This window comes from Erythrolamprus reginae, chromosome 2 (assembly GCF_031021105.1).
Source record: "Erythrolamprus reginae isolate rEryReg1 chromosome 2, rEryReg1.hap1, whole genome shotgun sequence".
NCBI classification, from domain to species: Eukaryota; Metazoa; Chordata; class Lepidosauria; order Squamata; family Dipsadidae; genus Erythrolamprus; species Erythrolamprus reginae.
The window spans coordinates 227,590,295-227,614,761 of record NC_091951.1 but is presented as its reverse complement, the minus strand read 5'-3'; the positions used below and the strand labels follow the sequence as shown (position 1 = coordinate 227,614,761).

The window sequence follows — 24,467 nt, the reverse complement described above, 5'->3', positions numbered from 1 at the left end:
CCGTGTGGGATCACTCACGAACGCAAATCCTAGAAAGAAGACTTGGACACATTCTCTCTCTGGGTGAAGTGACACAGTATAGAGTTGTGTATTCCTTTTTATTTGGGAGCATAAGGAAATGGGGATAATTACACGTACATGTCAAGTGATACACAAACATCCAATAACATAACTTCAAACATGACGTGATTGCAATTTATATTAAAATTAACTAGTTTTGTCTTTGCCATAGGTTCCGAGCCATTACTGCTAGTTGCAGTTCAGTTTGACTTAATTGTATTCGGAATAAGGACCATGAAAGAGGATGTTGTCATGAGAGTCGATCATGACTTCATTATCTTTTCCATTGACTACGATTTCGTATCCGAGACTGTCTTTTGGATGAATCTCAATGCAGACAGTATTAATTGGATTGATATGCAAACCAAGGAAAAGGGAATTCTAATAAAAGGTGGGTCTTGATATATTTTCAGTTGTTTAGACAGTTTTTAATAAGTTAGTGGCTTAGGACAAAACTAATCGTAACTTTGGCAAGTCAAATAAACTATTGGTAGAACTCCTATTTGACTGTTGAAGCTGACTCACACTCTCACATGCTTAGGAAGCTTCACAGGTTCACCCGAGACAAGGTGAAAGTCAAATCCACTTACACTTAAACAGAAAAAAAGCTAAGGAAAAATTGAGTGCTCATATTTCTAAACTGATACTTTTAACAAAATAATTTTAAGAAACAGCAATACCAGGTGGATTCACACACCTAATCCTGCCTGCAAGTTTTAGATGACAGACTGAAGGAAAGATTTCATCAAGTTCCTCCAGGAAGAAAACATACAAGTTGACAAAGTCCCATATGACAGATGATGTTATCCTACTAAAGTCCCTCATGAATGGCATAGGAATAATATGTGTCACTTGGGACAATTGCTCAGAAGGCCAACAATCCCTTGCTGTAGAGTTGATGATGGTTGAAATCTGCAGCTTATTTATTTATTTTTATTTATTTTGTCCAATACACAATACATATTGAGGCGAATAGACATGAAGTATTATATATAAAGAAAAGATATGAAAATAGAGGAGAAGATATATGAAAGGGAGAAAAGATATATGATATATGGGATAAGGAGAGACAATTGGACAGGGGACGAAAGGCACACTGGTGCACTTATTTACTTCCCTTACTGACCTCTTAGGAACCTGGAGAGGTCAATCGTGGATAGTCTAAGGGAGAAATGTTGGGGGTTAGGGGTTGACACTATTGAGTCCGGTAATGAGTTTGAGCTTCTATGAGCTTCTAGTCTATAAATGTAAAGATTCTTCCAGTGTACACTAAGAGAGAGACAGTAACAGCAGAACTGACCCCTAAAAAAGCATCCTTTTGTGTCTATTGGTCAACTATGAGTATTTTTGAGGATTGTCTAAGAAGATGGATTTCAAGCACAATTAACACTGAACAATTTACCAATAACAGTCGTAACTGTTCAGCCTTAAACCAGAGATATTCTGCACAAAACCCTCTGAACAGGATGTCTTTTCCCTTATATGGCTATTTAAAAAAACAATTTGTAATAAAATTTTGCTTTTCAATTACTGACTTCATAGGAGATGTTGGCTGATATTTCCCATTCACATGTTTGTAAATCTTAACAATAGACAGTTCATTTCTATCATTTCAAACATTGGATTGCAGGCATCAAATCTGACAGTATAGCAGTGGACTGGTTAGGAAGGAACCTTTACTGGACTGATGGTATCTCAGGACAGATCTTGGCTACATAGTTGAATACCACTTGGAAGGGAAATCCTGTCTATACAGTGGTTCTTGAGGATCTGGAGCAACCACAGTCATTAGTTCTCCACCCACTGGATAGGTAAGCCTTTTCTATTTTGCTTGGGCTTGTTGGAATGGTTCAAAAGAATTAGGAATAGATCTCAGAAACAAGATGGATAGATGAGTCCATTGAGTCGCTAATGTTGTCTTTTTAGAGAAGATATTTCAGTGGGGGATGACTTGAAAACACTGTCTGAGCTCATGTTGATATGTGGTCAGGTCTGTCCAGTTACGGTATACGATTGAATCGTAATTGATAAGGCAAATGGATATTTTTAGAGAGAAGAAACTAGGAGTAGAGTTCTATTGATTCTGCTTGATTTATTTATTATTTATTAAATTTATATGCTGCCCAACTCACTTTACAAAGTGATCCTGGGCAATTAACCATGAAAGTGATAAATATTCAAATATTAACCACAGTAGACACAAAATTTTAAAAACCAAAGGCAAGATTGTTCGCAGCTTTTGATATTCTGATCATCAAATTTATTTGGCCTGCTGTGTAACAGTTGTTTGTTTTGTCCAGTACACAATAATACACAATGAGGGTTAGAGAGGATATAATCAGGTAGAATGTATTAAAGGGGGAATAGAGGAGAAAATAAAGGAGTGAAATATAACTATGAGAGAATAGCAGGAAAAGATATAGGTATAGAAGAGAAGATATATGAGATACAGGAGAGACAATAGGGCAGGGGACAGTAGGCACTCTGGTGCACTTATGTACGCCCCTTACTGACCTCTTATGAACTTGGTGAGGTTAGGCCGTGCCCCATAAAAGCACTGGATGAACATATACTGGCAGTTCATTTAATAAGGAGATTCCACTCTTTTCCTGGGATTATTCAGTGTCTGTAACGGTTTCATCATTAGGCTTATGATGCCCAGTTTACATTCCCTTGACATCAGAGTCAAGTGAAGCTTCTCCACACTTGAATGTGATGGGATAGGTGAGAAATACTCAGCTGAAGTTGAATCCCGAAGGATTGTTTTGTGGACAACGTGGAATTGTCTACCTGGGACTGGCTGCAGCCTTCTGAAGGAGTAGATGCATGACTTGAACTTTCCCTATGTCTTTTTTCAGATTCACCTAATTTACTAGCTATGGCAGTGTTTCTCAACCTTGGCCACTTGAAGATATCTGGACTTCAACTCCCAGAAGTCCCCAGCCAGCGAATGCTGGCTGGGGAATTCTGGGAGTTGAAGTCCAAATATCTTCAAGTGGCCAAGGTTGGGAAACACTGAGCTAGGGTAGGATAGAGCTATGTATACAAGGCAACCCTGAATTGAGCTTCACCAGAGAGCAAGATGCTGTTACAGATTGGAAGAGGCTGCCACATAGGACTAGCAAGCATAACACACTATTTTGAAGACACACACTGGCTACCAGTATGCTATCAGGCAGAGTCCCTGGAACTTGTCATATGAAGCACTGTGTGGCTAAGCCAGAGCGCCTGATAGTGTGCCTTTCCTCATACCTTCCTGTTTATCTAGTTAAGAGCTAGAAAAGATGCATTTTTAAGATGGTTCAAAATGGCTGGATATTAGCTTGATCTGAAGAGGGTATTTTTTAGCACAAGGTTGCAGCATTCCCTCCCTTTGAATAAAGGTTGCAGTGAGCCTTTTAAACCTACAAGCCAATTTAATATGTATTGACCCTGCTCTGCAGTCTGGTTTAGTATTGTTTCATGTTTTAAAGTTTAAATTTTAACAACATTTTAATATCTTTCTTGGGACTTTTTATTGAATCATCATTATTTTTTATTAAGATAGCTTCTTGCTCTTCTCCTTTATTGGTAAGAGGACTAAATTAGAGTCTATAATACCATGTTGCACTACTTGAAGCTCTTCAATTTTGCCTTAATTTTGTTAGTCACCTTGCTTACTCTTAGCTGCAGAAATACACATGTGCACACACACAAACACATGGAGTATAATATGCACATGGGATAGAAATGACCCTTAGCTTGGGAATGGAATAGAATCTCAAAATGAAAACTTGCCTCAGATTACCAAAAATTTTAAATGATGTAGATGCAAAATAATAAACAATGTTTTTATTTAGTTTGGCTCTAATACTATTTAAAGGCAAATGCAATGGCCCATTTGAAGGGTTAGGCTTAGACCCCAGATGTATTAAGCTTTAACAGAGTAGTCTACACTCCCCCAAGCTCCATGCTTAATGGGAGCCACGGTATATGATGCCACGATTGTGCTGAAACTGTAGATCTGATTCATGATTGGATAAAAAGAGAGTGGTGATCTAACTTTAAATTCCAAAGAATGTAGGATTTATATGAAGAGACATTAATCAAAAGAATTCTGATACTAATGTTTCCCTAGATTGAAATCATCTGAAATACTAGTGGGTCTTCTTGTCTGGTACCCTAAATAAAATGTACAATGAAGGCCATCTAACTTGGTGGTCAATAACTCTTCTAGAAAGCATTGTAAGCCATAGTAGTTGAATTCCATTCTAAAAATATATGTCACATTATCCTCTCTTTCCTAGATTTATGTACTGGTGTGAAATAGGCGTTGAATCCATAATCAAGAAAGCAGGGATGGAGGGAAGTAATAAAGAAGTGATAATTGATAATGGACTTGGTTGGCCCACAAGCCTAGCCATTGATTTCTTGAGCTGGAGAATTTTCTGGTCTGATGACAAGTTTCACTCCATTGGCTCAGCCTCTTTGGATGGTAGCGATATGAAGGTATTGCCAACTATATGTACATAACGTTTATGGAAGCAGGCAAGAATTTATTTGAGTTCTTTGTTTTAAACCAGAGGTGTCAAACTCAATTTCATTGAGGGCCGTATCGGGGCTGTATTTGACCTCGGGGCGGGGTGGGAGAGGCCAGGATGGGTGTGGCCAGCTCAATGTCACTCCTGTGATGGCCCAAGCACTCTGCCAGCAAAAACAGGCTCCTGAGTTCCGTTTTCAGCTGTCATTCATTCATTCATTCATTCATTCATTTATTCATTAGATTTGTATGCCGCCCCTCTCCATAGACTCGGGGCGGCTAACAACAATAATAAAACAATATGTACAAATCTAATATTTAAGTTAATTTTTTTAAAAAACCCTTATTTGAGAAACCAATCATACAAACAGACATACCATGCATAAATTTTATAAGCCTAGGGGGAGGAAATATCTCAGTTCCCCCATGCCTGACGACAGAGGTGGGTTTTAAGGAGCTTACGAAAGGCAAGGAGGGTGGAGGCAACTCTGATCTCTGGGGAGAGTTGGTTCCAGAGGGTCGGGGCAGCCACAGAGAAGGCTCTTCCCCTGGGTCCCGCCAAATGGCATTGTTTAGTCGAGGGGACCCGGAGAAGGCCAACTCTGTGGGACCTAACTGGTCGCTGGGATTCGTGCGGCAGACGGTGGTCATGGCCTCTTGCAACGGAGCCCTGTTTTCACTGGCAAAAGGTTGCAGAAGGCCGTGGCAGCCCAAACCGGAGCTTGGGAGCCTATTTTCATTGGCAGAAGCACCGAGGACTGATCCTTCACTGTTTCCAGGGTAGCCCCACAGACCAGATCTAAGTATCCTGTTGGCCACATCTGGCCCCCGGGCCTTGAATTTGACACCCCTGTTTTAAAGGAAAGTGTCAATTCTGATAATGTCATCATCTTGTTCTTTTCTGGGTAGCAGAAATAAATAAATAAATAAATAATAATAATAATAATAATAATAATAATAATAATAATAATAATAATAATTTATTAGATTTGTATGCCACACTTCTTCGAAACTAGGGGAATGTGTCCAACTTCCAGATCTTTTAGTGTGTCTGAAAATAAAATCTCAGTCCCTGAGCTGTGATGCATCTCTTAACAATATTTTTTCCCTTAGATATTTCAGATGAATGAGATACATAGTCCTTTCTCAGTGAGTGTGTTTGAAGACTACATCTTTTGGTCTGACATGCAAACAAGGATAGTACAGAAGATAGACAAAAGGACAGCCAAAAATAGAACAGTTCTCCTAAAGAGTCATGGACAACCATATGGATTAAAGGTATTGCACAAGTAGTACACATTATGGAAAGGTTGATGACTGGAACAGGTTCCTATTTTTATTTTACTTTGCCAACGGCATGTCTCTAGCTTTAAATGAATAAATGTTAAGGCAGGTTTATTTGGCCTGGATCTTCAAATATGCATGAGCCATATCCATGAGCTTCAAAAAGTATCAGCCAAGCCCCATACTTTGTCAGACTAAAGCTGCGTCAATACTGATATTGTATTGTGTTTATATTGTAACTGATAATAGAATTTTGACCAGGAATAAGTCATTTATACGAAAAGCTACTGTTGGTTATAGCGTAATTTGTTCAGAATGGGACAATTCACCATAGCCAAGTCTCTGTGGCCATCTGACCATGGCTAACGTGCCGTGGGACAATTCACCTCGGGACAATTTAACAATTCAATTTAATTATTTTAAATACATAAAAATTATGTTTTCATTCACATTTCATTTTGTCCCTCCTTCTTCTTCTTCATTCCAGCAGAAGTCCCTCACTGAGCTAAGCTAGTTTCCCTAAATAATAATAATAATAATAATTAATAATAATAATAATAATAATAATAATAATAATAATAATAATAATAATAATAATAATTTATTAGATTTGTATGCCGCCCCTTTCCGAGGACTATTGCAATAATTTCAAATTTAGGTATTTTTGCAACAATCTTGGCTTATTAAAATAAGTTTTATATGGTAGAATAAGAAACTTCATAAAATGGGGCAGAATTCCCTTGACAAATATCTGAGTTAGCAACAGAAATTTTGGACTAAATTGTAGTCGCAAGTCCGAGAACTTACCTGTAGTTCTAAAACTAACAGGATCTTTCATAAATCTTACGTTATTTCGGTCAAACTTTTCTTATTTCAGAAATTTCTCCTCTATTAATAGAACTGGTTTATTTCTTTTGCTCAATCTACCTTCATATGGGATAAATGAAAAAATAATGTTGATTGGTATTGAACATTAAGAAAACAAGGGTAACGTCAACCAGTATGCTTATAGTGACCATACACTTGATGGCAGAGAAGTGAAGGTGATAACACTGTTTAGTTTTCTTGGACTCATAAAGATGGTAGGAAAAAAGACTATGGCAATCGTGAAGAATACTAATATTTGAATGACATTGCTTGGCCTTTTTATTTTTTAATCTTTGTTATCAATGGTTTTTTTTCCTTTGATGATATATGGCTCTGAAGATTGAATGATGAGAAAGAAGATAGTCACATTCCAGTTATAGATTTGGAGACAGATCTAACAGTCCTATCAAATGAAAGAAAACACAGACAGTCATAAAGTGGATTGACTGCTTTTTTGAAATTATCTGGCTCTTGCCATCTGATGCAAGTAGACAATGGATGAAAATAGTGCAATATACTTTATTGTACATAGTATACACAGTCTGTGTTCCTTTAGTAATTTTTGTGGAGGAACATACAAAGTGCATAATAGAGATGCCCTGAAACTCCTGGTGTAACATTTTCATACTCTTGAAATTTTGGCTTTCAGGTGATGCATGAAGTTCTGCAGGCACCAGCCCCTAACCCATGTGTAGAAGTTGGATGTTCGTATATGTGCCTCTTAAGCCCCAGCAAAAAAGGAAGCTGCCATTGCCCGCCTGAATCTGTACTATCAAGTGATGGAAAGACCTGCATTCCATTAAAGGAGTCAGCATTCATGTTATTGGATGGCCAGACAGATGTTACACAGGTATTACTTTCAATTGGATAATAAAGAGAATGGTAGCTGCAAACCAGTGAGGGGTTGCTACCGGTTGGGCCCAGTATGGCAAACCAGTAGTAGTGGTGAGAGGCTCTGCCCACCCTCCAAAATGTCGTCAAAAAACACTCTGCAAATGCGCAGAAGTGTTACTCCTGCGCTCCCGTTTCTGAACTGGTAGCAGAGGTAAATAGAACCCACTACTATTGCAAAATAATTTTCCCAAATGAAATGTTCTTACAGCTGTTTAATAGGCTGGCACAGCAAAGTGGCTTCTATTTGAATTTTCCTTAGTAACAAGTACATTTATTTATTGATTTGATTTGATTTGATTTGATTTGATTTGATTGATTTGATTTGACTGCAGAGACGGGACTGATGAGATTGGATGTATGTAAACTTTCTCCATCTTGGTAGCTGGTGCAATAGTCTTGTTTTTTGAAGTGGTGGGAGGGATCTGTCTTTCTTAGGAGACATTAGCTTAACAGAGAGAAGTGCTGCAAAACAAGAGCCAAGTTACAATGACAGCAGTTCTATGTTAGTCTTTAAATGTTTTTAGTTTAATGTCCTATGGAGTTGAAATTTAAGGATATTGTGGGGCACCTCATTCTCACCATGCACTGTTGCCATTTATTTCCATTTGTGCTTGCCAGATTGTTGCACTCATGTTCTCCTTTTTTTAAAAAAATACAACTTTATTAAACTTATCAAAGTATAAAATAAAAATGGAAATGGAAACAATGGGCAAAGAGGGAAGGGGAAGAGAGAGAGAAGTGTAGGTTAAAGAGGAAAGGGAACAGCTACTGACAACTTCTCTTTTCTGCATACTAGAATAAAATATAACATTGCAGCCTCAAATTTCTACTTTTGCATACTTAATATGGACTAGCCTTTTCTAGAGCATACTTGTCTAATCAGCAAATCCCAAAGTCAAAATTTTTGGGGGGTTTTCAAAGTACATTTTATTGAATTTTTTCACATAAACACCCTCCCCCAAATATAATTTCAGTAATACACCTTGTCGTATTATATATTTTTCATATCTAAGGCTATTGTTTTTAACTTAAAGATTCTTATTTCTATTTACAATTTTATACGTGTTGTATATTACATTACAGGGTTTTGACCATCTCTGCTAATTCCATCAGTTTCCAGCCATTCTTCTTCCATTTCTTCCAGTTAGGATATCTTTCTATTTTTATGCATGGAGCATTCTCGCTTCTATCAACATCTAAAACAACAAAGTTCAAAATTCTTTGTTGACTTGTATTATTCTCCCCATACCCATTCCAAATCAATCAAAGGGAAAGTCGTATTGAATTTGGCTCATGCTTCATTAGATTTCAATGGTTATTTTATATATAATTGTGCTAAAACTAGAATCTTGAAGTCCTCTTTGCTTTTCCAGGTAAGCCCAGGAGCTGCCATAGCTATGAGTTTCAGTGTGGTGATACCTATGTCAATTACACTTTGGTCTGCAATGGGAAACCCGACTGCCAAGATGGAATGGATGAAGGCAACCATTGTGCCGTGCCATGTCAAAAACTGTGTGCTCACATTTGTTACAAGTCTCCTCATGGGCCTGTAAGTGAAGACCAGCATTAGAATGTTGATGATGCTTAGGATGATGCTTAAAAATGGATAACATAAGAACTGAAGAGTTGGCCTTCTCGGGTCCCGTCAACTAAACAATGTCGTTTGGCGGGCCCCAGGGGAAGAGCCTTCTCTGTGGCGGCCCCGGCCCTCTGGAACCAGCTCCCCCCTGAGATTAGAACTGCCCCCACCCTCCTTGTCTTTCGCAAGTTACTTAAGACCCACCTATATCGCCAGGCATGGGGGAACTAAGACATCTCCCCCAGGCTTATTATATTTCATGTTTGATGTGTATGTGCTGTATGGTTTTTAATTGTTGAGGTTTTTATATATTTTATTATTAGATTTGTTCCATTATTATACTGTTTTTATTACTGTTGTGAGCCGCCCCAAGTCTTCGGAGAGGGGCGGCATACAAATCTAATAAATTGAATTGAATTGAATTGTAGAAGGAAAAAAATGGGTTAAGGAGATTTGCTTCCTCCTAGGCCAGTGATGGCGAACCTTTTTTTCCTCGGGTGCCAAAAAAGTGTGGGCGTGCACTATTGTGCATGCATGAGTGCCCACACCCATAATTCAATGCCTGTGGAGGGCAAAAACAGCTTCCCCTGTTCCCCGGAGGCCCTCTGGAGGCCAGAAATAGCCCATTTCCCAACTTCTGGTGGGCCCAGTAGGCTCATGTTTTGCCCTCCCCAGGCTCCAAAGGTTTCTCTGGAGCCAGAGGAAGGTAAAAACGCCCTCCTCCATTCTCCCTGGAAGCTCTCTGGAAGCCAAAAACGCCCTCCGAGAGCCTCTGGGTGAGCCAAAAATCAGCTGGCCAGCACACACATGCACTTTGGAGCTGAGCTAGGGCAACGGCTCGTGTGCCAGCAGATATGGCTCCGCGTGCTACCTGTCAAAGGTTCACCATCACTGTCCTAAGCTTTATGCTAAAATTCTTTCAAAATAGGAAAAATAGATAGCCATTCTCGAATAATAATACAATATGGACTTGTTGCTACTATTATAGCAAAAGGATAGTGATTGTAACCATGAAAAAATGGGAAATGTCGTATAAAATGCACTGGCGTATAAGACACAGCTTAAGTTTTGAGAGAGGAAAATAGGGGGGGGGAACCCACCTACCAGGTATTCATCTGGCTAGCATCCTTAGTCTGGTCAGCCTCAACTCATTATTTTATCCCCTGGTTAGGGCTGAAAAAAATAATCTTCGGAGGGAGTAGCAATGAAAACAAACCTACAAAAACCTAGGGCTGGAATAAAAACTTTTTTGGAGAGAGTAGGAATGAAAAAAATCCTGCAAGCCAAGAAGATTGTTAGTAACTCATTAGGGGTGGGGGGGAAAAAGCTTCAAAAAGCTACATTTGGAGTATAACATGCACCCAAATTTTCAGCCTCTTTTAGGCGGGGAAAGGGTACGCCTTATACTCTGAAAAATACAGTATTTGGGGAGAGGGTTATGACAGTATTAAAATGCAGAGGCATCTTGCTGGCAACAAAGATATATATAATCAAAGCAATAGTTTCCCCAGTTGTAATGTAAAAGCTGCATTATTGTTTGATTGGCTGAATAAAGAAGTAATACTTTCAAACTCTGGTTCTGGTTCCCATGTCTGAGAATAACCTGCATTGTGAGAACCATTAATATAAAACTAGATAAAAGAAAATAAGACTGTTCATTGAAACTGTTGGTAATTAAACTCCAACTATAAAATATTTTGAACAAGAAGTACAAAGGCAAGAGTTGTTGAAGTCTCAGATGGTTGGAAAAATCTGAGGCAGTAGAAAAAGAGACCAGAAAGGCTTCAGGAGTTAAATTATCTTGTTGATGACCTAATCATAATTTGATTAGAACTTGCTGATAGATAATCCTGGTGAGATGATTACTATTAAATCATAAAAAGTCATCAAGCAATGGAAGCAGATTGAAAGTGTAATCTAACAGCAGCAGGGGTGGGTTCTGGATCCTTTTGCTGCCAATTCGCTCAGGGTTGTACCGTACGCGTGCGCCCTCAGCAATAAAAAAAAATAGCTGCTGCGCATGTGCAGAAACAAAATCCAAGATGGTGGCACCCAAGGAGACACCAACAGAACTGGTTCTGTGACATCATCACTAAGTTAAAGTACCAATTAGAACCGGTAGGAACCCACCTCTGAACAGCAGGGGTATCCAACCTTGGCAACTTTAAAACCTGTGGACTTCAACTCCCAGAATTCCACCAACAAATAGCTCTTGAAGTTGCCAAGGTTGGACACCCCCTTCCTTAGAGCAAGAGAATAAGACTAAATGCAAGTGTTTTAAAAGAAAACCGGAAACCATCTCTTTATATCTTTGGGTTTTTTTCTTTCTTGATTTTTCTTTCATTTTCTGTTATCACTTTCCCCTTTTCTTTTTCTTTAAATGTGAATTGTTTTACTTTGTAAAAAAAATTCTTTAGTGAAACATAATTTTTTTGGGGGGGAACCCCAATGCCTTCAAATGTATTACTTAAGCGCATACTTGCAAATTAAATCTCAATTTGTATTTGGACTCTGTGTTTCCAGAGAATCAACCCTGGAGGGCAGAGTGAGGAGAAGGAGAAATAGTTGTTATTACTTAAGCGCAAATTAAATCTCAATTTGTATTTGGACTCTGTGTTTCCAGAAGCAACCCTTGGAGGGCAGAGTAAGGAGAAGGAGAAATAGTGAAACTTTACATAGGTAATAACGCCTGTTTTCTAATTTTCAGCAATGTGCTTGCAATGAGGGGTTCATCTTAAGAAATGATTGGCGCTCTTGCAAAGACATCAATGAATGCAAAGAGTTGGCAGTTGATAAATGTAGCCAGACCTGTGTCAATACAGAAGGCGGTTACTCCTGCACATGCCACCCTGGATATCAACTGGAGCCCGATAACCACACATGTAAAGTAATAGGTAGGTTTATTCCTGTCCACTGATTGGCTTTCCATTGATTCTCTTTAGGATTCAAATTTAGGGTTTAATGCGTAATTTTTTGTGTGAAGTCAAATATGTAACATAGAAAACTTTGCCTTCTGGGTAAGAAGTCTTGAAATAAGTCCCTCTGGCTTCACACTATTAAGCTGGAGGGATGTATTGAGAGATATGAAAGCTGTTACATAGATAAATGTAGATAATAAATGTAGATAAATGTAGATGCTGTCAAAGTCCCTGATGAAGACAATGTCTTCAAAGGGGCTAAGAGCAACCCAGCCGTGTGGGATCACTCACGAACGCAAATCCTAGAAAGAAGACTTGGACACATTCTCTCTCTGGGTGAAGTGACACAGTATAGAGTTGTGTATTCCTTTTTATTTGGGAGCATAAGGAAATGGGGATAATTACACGTACATGTCAAGTGATACACAAACATCCAATAACATAACTTCAAACATGACGTGATTGCAATTTATATTAAAATTAACTAGTTTTGTCTTTGCCATAGGTTCCGAGCCATTACTGCTAGTTGCAGTTCAGTTTGACTTAATTGTATTCGGAATAAGGACCATGAAAGAGGATGTTGTCATGAGAGTCGATCATGACTTCATTATCTTTTCCATTGACTACGATTTCGTATCCGAGACTGTCTTTTGGATGAATCTCAATGCAGACAGTATTAATTGGATTGATATGCAAACCAAGGAAAAGGGAATTCTAATAAAAGGTGGGTCTTGATATATTTTCAGTTGTTTAGACAGTTTTTAATAAGTTAGTGGCTTAGGACAAAACTAATCGTAACTTTGGCAAGTCAAATAAACTATTGGTAGAACTCCTATTTGACTGTTGAAGCTGACTCACACTCTCACATGCTTAGGAAGCTTCACAGGTTCACCCGAGACAAGGTGAAAGTCAAATCCACTTACACTTAAACAGAAAAAAAGCTAAGGAAAAATTGAGTGCTCATATTTCTAAACTGATACTTTTAACAAAATAATTTTAAGAAACAGCAATACCAGGTGGATTCACACACCTAATCCTGCCTGCAAGTTTTAGATGACAGACTGGAGGAAAGATTTCATCAAGTTCCTCCAGGAAGAAAACATACAAGTTGACAAAGTCCCATATGACAGATGATGTTATCCTACTAAAGTCCCTCATGAATGGCATAGGAATAATATGTGTCACTTGGGACAATTGCTCAGAAGGCCAACAATCCCTTGCTGTAGAGTTGATGATGGTTGAAATCTGCAGCTTATTTATTTATTTTTATTTATTTTGTCCAATACACAATACATATTGAGGCGAATAGACATGAAGTATTATATATAAAGAAAAGATATGAAAATAGAGGAGAAGATATATGAAAGGGAGAAAAGATATATGATATATGGGATAAGGAGAGACAATTGGACAGGGGACGAAAGGCACACTGGTGCACTTATTTACTTCCCTTACTGACCTCTTAGGAACCTGGAGAGGTCAATCGTGGATAGTCTAAGGGAGAAATGTTGGGGGTTAGGGGTTGACACTATTGAGTCCGGTAATGAGTTTGAGCTTCTATGAGCTTCTAGTCTATAAATGTAAAGATTCTTCCAGTGTACACTAAGAGAGAGACAGTAACAGCAGAACTGACCCCTAAAAAAGCATCCTTTTGTGTCTATTGGTCAACTATGAGTATTTTTGAGGATTGTCTAAGAAGATGGATTTCAAGCACAATTAACACTGAACAATTTACCAATAACAGTCGTAACTGTTCAGCCTTAAACCAGAGATATTCTGCACAAAACCCTCTGAACAGGATGTCTTTTCCCTTATATGGCTATTTAAAAAAACAATTTGTAATAAAATTTTGCTTTTCAATTACTGACTTCATAGGAGATGTTGGCTGATATTTCCCATTCACATGTTTGTAAATCTTAACAATAGACAGTTCATTTCTATCATTTCAAACATTGGATTGCAGGCATCAAATCTGACAGTATAGCAGTGGACTGGTTAGGAAGGAACCTTTACTGGACTGATGGTATCTCAGGACAGATCTTGGCTACATAGTTGAATACCACTTGGAAGGGAAATCCTGTCTATACAGTGGTTCTTGAGGATCTGGAGCAACCACAGTCATTAGTTCTCCACCCACTGGATAGGTAAGCCTTTTCTATTTTGCTTGGGCTTGTTGGAATGGTTCAAAAGAATTAGGAATAGATCTCAGAAACAAGATGGATAGATGAGTCCATTGAGTCGCTAATGTTGTCTTTTTAGAGAAGATATTTCAGTGGGGGATGACTTGAAAATACTGTCTGAGCTCATGTTGATATGTGGTCAGGTCTGTCCAGTTACGGTATACGATTGAATCGTAATTGATAAGGCAAATGGATATTTTTAGAGAGAAGAAACTAGGAGTACAGTTCTATTGATTCTGCTTGATTTATTTATTATTTATTAAATTTATATGCTGCCCAACTCACTTTACAAAGTGATCCTGGGCAATTAACCATGAAAGTGATAAATATTCAAATATTAACCACAGTAGACACAAAATTTTAAAAACCAAAGGCAAGATTGTTCGCAGCTTTTGATATTCTGATCATCAAATTTATTTGGCCTGCTGTGTAACAGTTGTTTGTTTTGTCCAGTACACAATAATACACAATGAGGGTTAGAGAGGATATAATCAGGTAGAATGTATTAAAGGGAGAATAGAGGAGAAAATAAAGGAGTGAAATATAACTGTGAGAGAATAGCAGGAAAAGATATAGGTATAGAAGAGAAGATATATGAGATACAGGAGAGACAATAGGGCAGGGGACAGTAGGCACTCTGGTGCACTTATGTACGCCCCTTACTGACCTCTTATGAACTTGGTGAGGTTAGGCCGTGCCCCATAAAAGCACTGGATGAACATATACTGGCAGTTCATTTAATAAGGAGATTCCACTCTTTTCCTGGGATTATTCAGTGTCTGTAACGGTTTCATCATTAGGCTTATGATGCCCAGTTTACATTCCCTTGACATCAGAGTCAAGTGAAGCTTCTCCACACTTGAATGTGATGGGATAGGTGAGAAATACTCAGCTGAAGTTGAATCCCGAAGGATTGTTTTGTGGACAACGTGGAATTGTCTACCTGGGACTGGCTGCAGCCTTCTGAAGGAGTAGATGCATGACTTGAACTTTCCCTATGTCTTTTTTCAGATTCACCTAATTTACTAGCTATGGCAGTGTTTCTCAACCTTGGCCACTTGAAGATATCTGGACTTCAACTCCCAGAAGTCCCCAGCCAGCGAATGCTGGCTGGGGAATTCTGGGAGTTGAAGTCCAAATATCTTCAAGTGGCCAAGGTTGGGAAACACTGAGCTAGGGTAGGACAGAGCTATGTATACAAGGCAACCCTGAATTGAGCTTCACCAGAGAGCAAGATGCTGTTACAGATTGGAAGAGGCTGCCACATAGGATTAGCAAGCATAACACACTATTTTGAAGACACACACTGGCTACCAGTATGCTATCAGGCAGAGTCCCTGGAACTTGTCATATGAAGCACTGTGTGGCTAAGCCAGAGCGCCTGATAGTGTGCCTTTCCTCATACCTTCCTGTTTATCTAGTTAAGAGCTAGAAAAGATGCATTTTTAAGATGGTTCAAAATGGCTGGATATTAGCTTGATCTGAAGAGGGTATTTTTTGCACAAGGTTGCAGCATTCCCTCCCTTTGAATAAAGGTTGCAGTGAGCCTTTTAAACCTACAAGCCAATTTGATATGTATTGACCCTGCTCTGCAGTCTGGTTTAGTATTGTTTCATGTTTTGAAGTTTAAATTTTAACAACATTTTAATATCTTTCTTGGGACTTTTTATTGAATCATCATTATTTTTTATTAAGATAGCTTCTTGCTCTTCTCCTTTATTGGTAAGAGGACTAAATTAGAGTCTATAATACCATGTTGCACTACTTGAAGCTCTTCAATTTTGCCTTAATTTTGTTAGTCACCTTGCTTACTCTTAGCTGCAGAAATACACATGTGCACACACACAAACACATGGAGTATAATATGCACATGGGATAGAAATGACCCTTAGCTTGGGAATGGAATAGAATCTCAAAATGAAAACTTGCCTCAGATTACCAAAAATTTTAAATGATGTAGATGCAAAATAATAAACAATGTTTTTATTTAGTTTGGCTCTAATACTATTTAAAGGCAAATGCAATGGCCCATTTGAAGGGTTAGGCTTAGACCCCAGATGTATTAAGCTTTAACAGAGTAGTCTACACTCCCCCAAGCTCCATGCTTAATGGGAGCCACGGTATATGATGCCACGATTGTGCTGAAACTGTAGATCTGATTCATGATTGGATAAAAAGAGAGTGGTGATCTAACTTTAAATTCCAAAGAATGTAGGATTTATATGAAGAGACATTAATCAAAAGAATTCTGATACTAATGTTTCCCTAGATTGAAATCGTCTGAAATACTAGTGGGTCTTCTTGTCTGGTACCCTAAATAAAATGTACAATGAAGGCCATCTAACTTGGTGGTCAATAACTCTTCTAGAAAGCATTGTAAGCCATAGTAGTTGAATTCCATTCTAAAAATATATGTCACATTATCCTCTCTTTCCTAGATTTATGTACTGGTGTGAAATAGGCGTTGAATCCATAATCAAGAAAGCAGGGATGGAGGGAAGTAATAAAGAAGTGATAATTGATAATGGACTTGGTTGGCCCACAAGCCTAGCCATTGATTTCTTGAGCTGGAGAATTTTCTGGTCTGATGACAAGTTTCACTCCATTGGCTCAGCCTCTTTGGATGGTAGCGATATGAAGGTATTGCCAACTATATGTACATAACGTTTATGGAAGCAGGCAAGAATTTATTTGAGTTCTTTGTTTTAAACCAGAGGTGTCAAACTCAATTTCATTGAGGGCCGTATCGGGGCTGTATTTGACCTCGGGGCGGGGTGGGAGAGGCCAGGATGGGTGTGGCCAGCTCAATGTCACTCCTGTGATGGCCCAAGCACTCTGCCAGCAAAAACAGGCTCCTGAGTTCCGTTTTCAGCTGTCATTCATTCATTCATTCATTCATTCATTCATTCATTCATTCATTCATTCATTTATTCATTAGATTTGTATGCCGCCCCTCTCCATAGACTCGGGGCGGCTAACAACAATAATAAAACAATATGTACAAATCTAATATTTAAGTTAATTTTTTTAAAAAACCCTTATTTGAGAAACCAATCATACAAACAGACATACCATGCATAAATTTTATAAGCCTAGGGGGAGGAAATATCTCAGTTCCCCCATGCCTGACGACAGAGGTGGGTTTTAAGGAGCTTACGAAAGGCAAGGAGGGTGGAGGCAACTCTGATCTCTGGGGAGAGTTGGTTCCAGAGGGTCGGGGCCGCCACAGAGAAGGCTCTTCCCCTGGGTCCCGCCAAATGGCATTGTTTAGTCGAGGGGACCCGGAGAAGGCCAACTCTGTGGGACCTAACTGGTCGCTGGGATTCGTGCGGCAGACGGTGGTCATGGCCTCTTGCAACGGAGCCCTGTTTTCACTGGCAAAAGGTTGCAGAAGGCCGTGGCAGCCCAAACCGGAGCTTGGGAGCCTATTTTCATTGGCAGAAGCACCGAGGACTGATCCTTCACTGTTTCCAGGGTAGCCCCACAGACCAGATCTAAGTATCCTGTTGGCCACATCCGGCCCCCGGGCCTTGAATTTGACACCCCTGTTTTAAAGGAAAGTGTCAATTCTGATAATGTCATCATCTTGTTCTTTTCTGGGTAGCAGAAATAAATAAATAAATAAATAAATAATAATAATAATAATAATAATAATAATAATAATAATAATAATAATAATAATTTATTAAATTTGTATGCCACACTTCTTCGAAACTAGGGGAATGTGTCCAACTTCCAGATCTTTTAGTGTGTCTGAAAATAAAATCTCAGTCCCTGAGCTGTGATGCATCTCTTAACAATATTTTTTCCCTTAGATATTTCAGATGAATGAGATACATAGTCCTTTCTCAGTGAGTGTGTTTGAAGACTACATCTTTTGGTCTGACTTGCAAACAAGGATAGTACAGAAGATAGACAAAAGGACAGCCAAAAATAGAACAGTTCTCCTAAAGAGTCATGGACAACCATATGGATTAAAGGTATTGCACAAGTAGTACACATTATGGAAAGGTTGATGACTGGAACAAGTGCCTATTTTTATTTTACTTGGCCAACGGCATGTCTCTAGCTTCAAATGAATAAATGTTAAGGCAGGTTTATTTGGCCTGGATCTTCAAATATGCATGAGCCATATCCATGAGCTTCAAAAAGTATGAGCCAAGCCCCATACTTTGTCAGACTAAAGCTGCGTCAATACTGATATTGTATTGTGTTTATATTGTAACTGATAATAGAATTTTGACCAGGAATAAGTCATTTATACGAAAAGCTACTGTTGGTCATAGCGTAATTTGTTCAGAATGGGACAATTCACCATAGCCAAGTCTCTGTGGCCATCTGACCATGGCTAACGTGCCGTGGGACAATTCACCTCGGGACAATTTAACAATTCAATTTAATTATTTTAAATACATAAAAATTATTTTTTCATTCACATTTCATTTTGTCCCTCCTTCTTCTTCTTCATTCCAGCAGAAGTCCCTCACTGAGCTAAGCTAGTTTCCAATAATAATAATAATAATAATAATAATAATAATAATAATAATAATTTATTAGATTTGTATGCCGCCCCTTTCCGAGGACTATTGCAATAATTTCAAATTTAGGTATTTTTGCAACAATCTTGGCTTATTAAAATAAGCTTTATATGGTAGAATAAGAAACTTCATAAAATGGGGCAGAATTCCCTTGACAAATATCTGAGTTAGCAACAGAAATTTTGGACTAAATTGTAGTCGCAAGTCCGAGAACTTACCTGTAGTTCTAAAACTAACAGGATCTTTCATAAATCTTACGTTATTTCGGTCAAACTTTTCTTATTTCAGAAATTTCTCCTCTATTAATAGAACTGGTTTATTTCTTTTGCTCAATCTACCTTCATATGGGATAAATGAAAAAATAATGTTGATTGGTATTGAACATTAAGAAAACAAGGGTAACGTCAACCAGTATGCTTATAGTGACCATACACTTGATGGCAGAGAAGTGAAGGTGATAACACTGTTTAGTTTTCTTGGACTCATAAAGATGGTAGGAAAAAAGACTATGGCAATCGTGAAGAATACTAATATTTGAATGACATTGCTTGGCCTTTTTATTTTTTAATCTTTGTTATCAATGGTTTTTTTTTCCTTTGATGATATATGGCTCTGAAGATTGAATGATGAGAAAGAAGATAGTCACATTCCAGTTATAGATTTGGAGACAGATCTAACAGTCCTATCAAATGAAAGAAAACACAGACAGTCATAAAGTGGATTGACTGCTTTTTTGAAATTATCTGGCTCTTGCCATCTGATGCAAGTAGACAATGGATGAAAATAGTGCAATATACTTTATTGTACATAGTATACACAGTCTGTGTTCCTTTAGTAATTTTTGTGGAGGAACATACAAAGTGCATAATAGAGATGCCCTGAAACTCCTGGTGTAACATTTTCATACTCTTGAAATTTTGGCTTTCAGGTGATGCATGAAGTTCTGCAGGCACCAGCCCCTAACCCATGTGTAGAAGTTGGATGTTCGTATATGTGCCTCTTAAGCCCCAGCAAAAAAGGAAGCTGCCATTGCCCGCCTGAATCTGTACTATCAAGTGATGGAAAGACCTGCATTCCATTAAAGGAGTCAGCATTCATGTTATTGGATGGCCAGACAGATGTTACACAGGTATTACTTTCAATTGGATAATAAAGAGAATGGTAGCTGCAAACCAGTGAGGGGTTGCTACCGGTTGGGCCCAGTATGGCAAACCAGTAGTAGTGGTGAGAGGCTCTGCCCACCCTCCAAAATGTCGTCAAAAAACACTCTGCAAATGCGCAGAAGTGTTACCCCTGCGCTCCCGTTTCTGAACTGGTAGCAGAGGTAAATAGAACCCACTACTATTGCAAAATAATTTTCCCAAATGAAATGTTCTTACAGCTGTTTAATAGGCTGGCACAGCAAAGTGGCTTCTATTTGAATTTTCCTTAGTAACAAGTACATTTATTGATTTGATTTGATTTGATTTGATTTGATTTGATTTGATTTGATTTGATTTGATTTGATTTGATTTGATTTGATTTGATTTGATTTGATTTGATTTGCCGCCCCTCTCCGAAGACTCGTGGCGGCTCACAACAATAATAAAAGAGTGTAACATTAAAACAAATCTAATATTGAAATAAAAATATATTAAAAACCCAGCAGTTAAAACCATACAACACATATATACTAAACATAAAATATAAAAGCCTGGGGGAGATGTCTTAGTTCCCCCATGCCTGGCGATATAGGTGGGTCTTGAGAAATTTGCGAAAGACAAGGAGGGTGGGGGCCATTCTAATCTCGGGGGAGTTGATTCCAGAGGGCCAGGGCCGCCACAGAGAAGGCTCTTCCCCTGGGGCCTGCCAAACGACATTGTTTGGTCAACGGGACCTGGAGAAGGCCAACTCTGTGGGATCTTATCGGCAGCTGGGATTTGTGCGGTAGAAGGCGGTTCCGGATGTATTCTGGTCCAATGCCATGTAAGGCTTTAAAGGTCATAACCAACACTTTGAATTGTGACCGGAAACTGATCGGCAGCCAGTGCAGGCCACGGAGTGTTGTAGAAATGTGGGCGAATCTGGGAAGCCCCATGATAGCTCTCGCGGCTGCATTCTGCACGATATGAAGTTTCCGAGAGAGCGTTGCAGTAATCAAACCTCGAGGTGATGAGGACATGAGCGACTGTGAGCAATGACTCCCTGTCCAAATAGGGCCGCAACTGGTGCACCAGGCGAACCTGGGCAAACACCCTCCTCGCCACAGCCAAAAGATTGTGTTCTAATGTTAGCTGTGGATCGAGGAGGACGCCCAAGTTGCTAAATTTCTCTGAGGGGGTCAATGATTCACACACACACCCCAGGGTAATGGACGGACAGATGGAATTGTCCTTGGGAGGCAGAACCCACAGGCACTCTGTCTTGTTTGGGTTGAGTTTGAGCCTGTTGACACCCATCCAACAGCCTCCAGGCACCGGCACATCACTTCCACTGCTTTGTTGACTGGACATGGGGTGGAGATGTATAACTGGGTATCATCAGCATACTGATGATACCTCACCCCATGCCTTTGGATGATCTCACCCATGTAGATATTAAATAGCAGGGGGGAGAGGACCGACCTCTGAGACACCCCACAAGGGAGTAACCTAGAGGTCATTGACTGCGGGTTAATTTTTACAAAGCACTCCTGAAAACATAACACACACCTTTCTCAAAAAAGAGTGACACTGTCAAAAGTTAGCCACTTTTGTTTTTACACCTTATTGAAATTCTGTTGGAAAGTGATACTTGACCCCTTGTAGTCAAGCGTTACAGAGATAAATGGAAGCTCTTGTATGGTATTTTTAGCATCGCACAAGGTAGCAAAAGCTGTATGGACTTCTGCTATGATCGGATTGTCTTAGAGCAAATGGCTGAATGCCCTTGTAAACTGAAATTATTATAATAATGTTGTTTCTAATATTGAACTCTAGGTCTACCTGAAAAAACTGCGTTCCACAGCTGGGCAGACTGCTCTTCCCGAGCACAGCAGTCTCCCCTTGAGTAATGTAACTCACCTGATGGCTGTATACTACTCTCTACGCAGTACTGCATTGTACTTCTCAGACTTAAATGACGACTTCATAAAGGTCCTGGCTATTAAAGATACTGGAAGAGCTTCTGTGAAGAAGATTCTGCCAGTCAAGGGCACCGTGATATCACTTGCACTGGATTGGCTAAGTGCCAACATCTATTGGATTGACAAAAAATGTTAAATACTCTGTTTATGCCTGAGGTAACTGTTACTAGGGAAAATATGCTAATAGCCAGCGCCTGATTGGTTAAGGCGCTGACAGCTTGTTTTGGGCGGGAGAAAAAATAGTATAAATACAGCCGGTTTTCCCTTGCCCAGCTGAGACGTGTTCCAGCTGATTGTCACTTGCAAAAAGAGCTTAAATAAAGAACCGTCTCGTAGCTGTGTCTCAAGACTCTTCACCTGGCGACGAGAGAAGAACGAACCTACGCCTGCTGAAATGGAATCCCTGGCCGTCGGGAGAGCGCCGGAATACTTCGACCCGGAGAAGTCTACTTGGGATGCCTACCTCGCTAAATTCGACGTTTTCCTCGAGGCTGCCGGCATGAGAGACGTGATCGACGATCGGAAAAGAGCGATTTTCCTGAATTACTGTGGAGCGGAAATGTTCGACCTCGCACAGACACTCACCGACCCGGCGCCAGCGAATTCGGTTTCCTGGGACGCTTTGAAAACGAAGCTTTCGGCTCACTTCAAGCCAACAAAGCCGGCGATCGTCTACAGGCACCAATTCTCCAGAATGGGCCAGACTGAATCCGAGAGCATCAACCAATTTGCTACGCGCTTGAGAACCGTGCTGTCAAAATGCCACTTCGAGAACCCGGAAGCACGCCTAATAGATGCTCTTATCTTCGGCATGCGGAATGCAACCGTCAGAAACAAACTCCTTACTGAGGAAGAACATTCCCTGCAACAAGTCATCAAACTCGCTCAAACAGCCGAGGTGGCTGAGTCTGCGGCAAAAGAGCTGAAACAGAACGACAAGCAAGAAGTCGTGGCCCACATCTCCTCCCCGAATCAACAGGCCGACTCTGCGAATGCAATCAAACCGTCTACAAGCTCTGAAAACGACTGCTGTTTTATCCGACAAGCTTTTCCTCGACCTTTCAAGCAATCGCAACAATCTCTTCCTTGTTCTGGCTGCCGTGGCAACCATTCCCGTCACCGTTGCCCATTCCGAGATTCAAATTGCCACCGTTGTGGTCGCCGAGGGCACATCGCTGAGGCTTGCCGAGCCTCCCTACCGGAGGAAGCTTTCTCAACTCCTCGGGCTCCACGCTTCCAAAATCAACCGCGCGAAAACAAGGGGTTCAAACCTTCTAGTCGCTACAATTACTCCAACTCTAACCGCGACTACTTAGGAGGTAACAGTGGAATTTCCATTAACAACACTGTAACTGCTAACAGATCTAAAATTAACATTTCTTTACTTTGAAATTCTCAACCTTGCCAGATGGAACTAGACACTGGCTCTAGCTATAGTATTATGCCTTGGTCTAAGGTCAAAATGTATATGCCTCATGTTAACATAACTGATTTATTGTATTCTAATGTACTTATTAAGGATTTTCAAGGGAAAATTATACCTGTTTTAAGCATGTTACCTGTTCCAATTGTACACAAAAAATTTGCAGCTACCCTACCTTTACTAGTAGTGTCAGGGCCCACCCACTCACTTTTAGGATTAGACTGGATGTCTCCCCTTGGAATAGAGATATCTGGCATTCATAAAATATCTAATACTATGGTTCCAGATTTCGTCAAGGAATTTCCTGACGTTTTTAGTCCAGCTTTAGGGTCTTATAAAGGGCCCCCAATTTCGTTCTCCATTGATCCTAGTGTTCCTCCTATCCGACTCAAACCACGTAGGGTTCCCTTGCCTTTGCTTCCTAAACTTGACGCAGAACTTGATAAGCTCATCCATCAGGGTATTTTGGTCCCTGTAGACCAAGCTCCATGGGAAACCCCAATTGTGACTCCTCTTAAGCAGGATGGCTCCCTGCGAGTCTGTGCAGACTATAAGTCCACTCTAAATAAGGCTTTAAAACATCATCCCTACCCAATACCTGTAGTGCAACATTTACTCCATTCCCTTGGGGAGGGTAACCTATTTGCAAAGATTGACCTCGCGCAAGCTTACCAGCAGCTTCCCGTAGACGAGCCTACCTCTTTAGCCCAGACTATTGTTACCCATAGGGGAGCTTTCAGATGCACCCGCTTACAGTTCGGGGTCAGTGTGGCACCAGGAATTTTTCAGAGTTTTATGGAGCGCTTATTGATAGGAATTAAGGGAACCTTGCCTTATTTTGATGATATTCTTATTTCGGGAAGGGATCAAGCCCAGCTAAACTCAAGAATACGGGAGGTGTTAACTAGGCTTAGAGACAAGGGGCTTAAGGTTAAACCTGGAAAATGTGTTTGGGGTACAAAGTGTGTCCAATTTTTGGGATATAATATAGATGGCGAAGGAATCCATCCTACATGCGATAAAGTCAAGGCAATACAAGAGGCCCCAGAGCCTAAAAATAAGACAGAACTGCAGGCTTTCTTAGGCCTCCTTAACTTCTACT

At 39.8% G+C, this 24,467-nt stretch overlaps 2 protein-coding genes across 2 annotated transcripts; both read left to right on the top strand.

Annotated features, from left to right (window-relative positions):
- Positions 1 to 1,653: 1,653 nt before the first annotated feature.
- On the top strand, positions 1,654 to 19,778 carry LOC139163253 (pro-epidermal growth factor-like). The gene is made up of 6 exons (XM_070744205.1): positions 1,654 to 1,871; positions 4,347 to 4,548; positions 5,693 to 5,857; positions 7,380 to 7,580; positions 11,911 to 12,097; positions 19,768 to 19,778. The coding sequence occupies exons 2-6, from the start codon at positions 4,351 to 4,353 to the stop codon at positions 19,776 to 19,778; spliced, it is 762 nt and encodes a 253-aa protein (XP_070600306.1). The 5' UTR covers positions 1,654 to 1,871; positions 4,347 to 4,350.
- On the top strand, positions 13,950 to 23,493 carry LOC139162118 (uncharacterized). The gene is made up of 5 exons (XM_070742164.1): positions 13,950 to 14,265; positions 16,740 to 16,941; positions 18,117 to 18,281; positions 19,768 to 19,968; positions 21,797 to 23,493. The coding sequence occupies exon 5, from the start codon at positions 22,337 to 22,339 to the stop codon at positions 23,330 to 23,332; it is 996 nt and encodes a 331-aa protein (XP_070598265.1). The 5' UTR covers positions 13,950 to 14,265; positions 16,740 to 16,941; positions 18,117 to 18,281; positions 19,768 to 19,968; positions 21,797 to 22,336; the 3' UTR covers positions 23,333 to 23,493.
- The last annotated feature ends 974 nt before the right edge of the window (positions 23,494 to 24,467 follow it).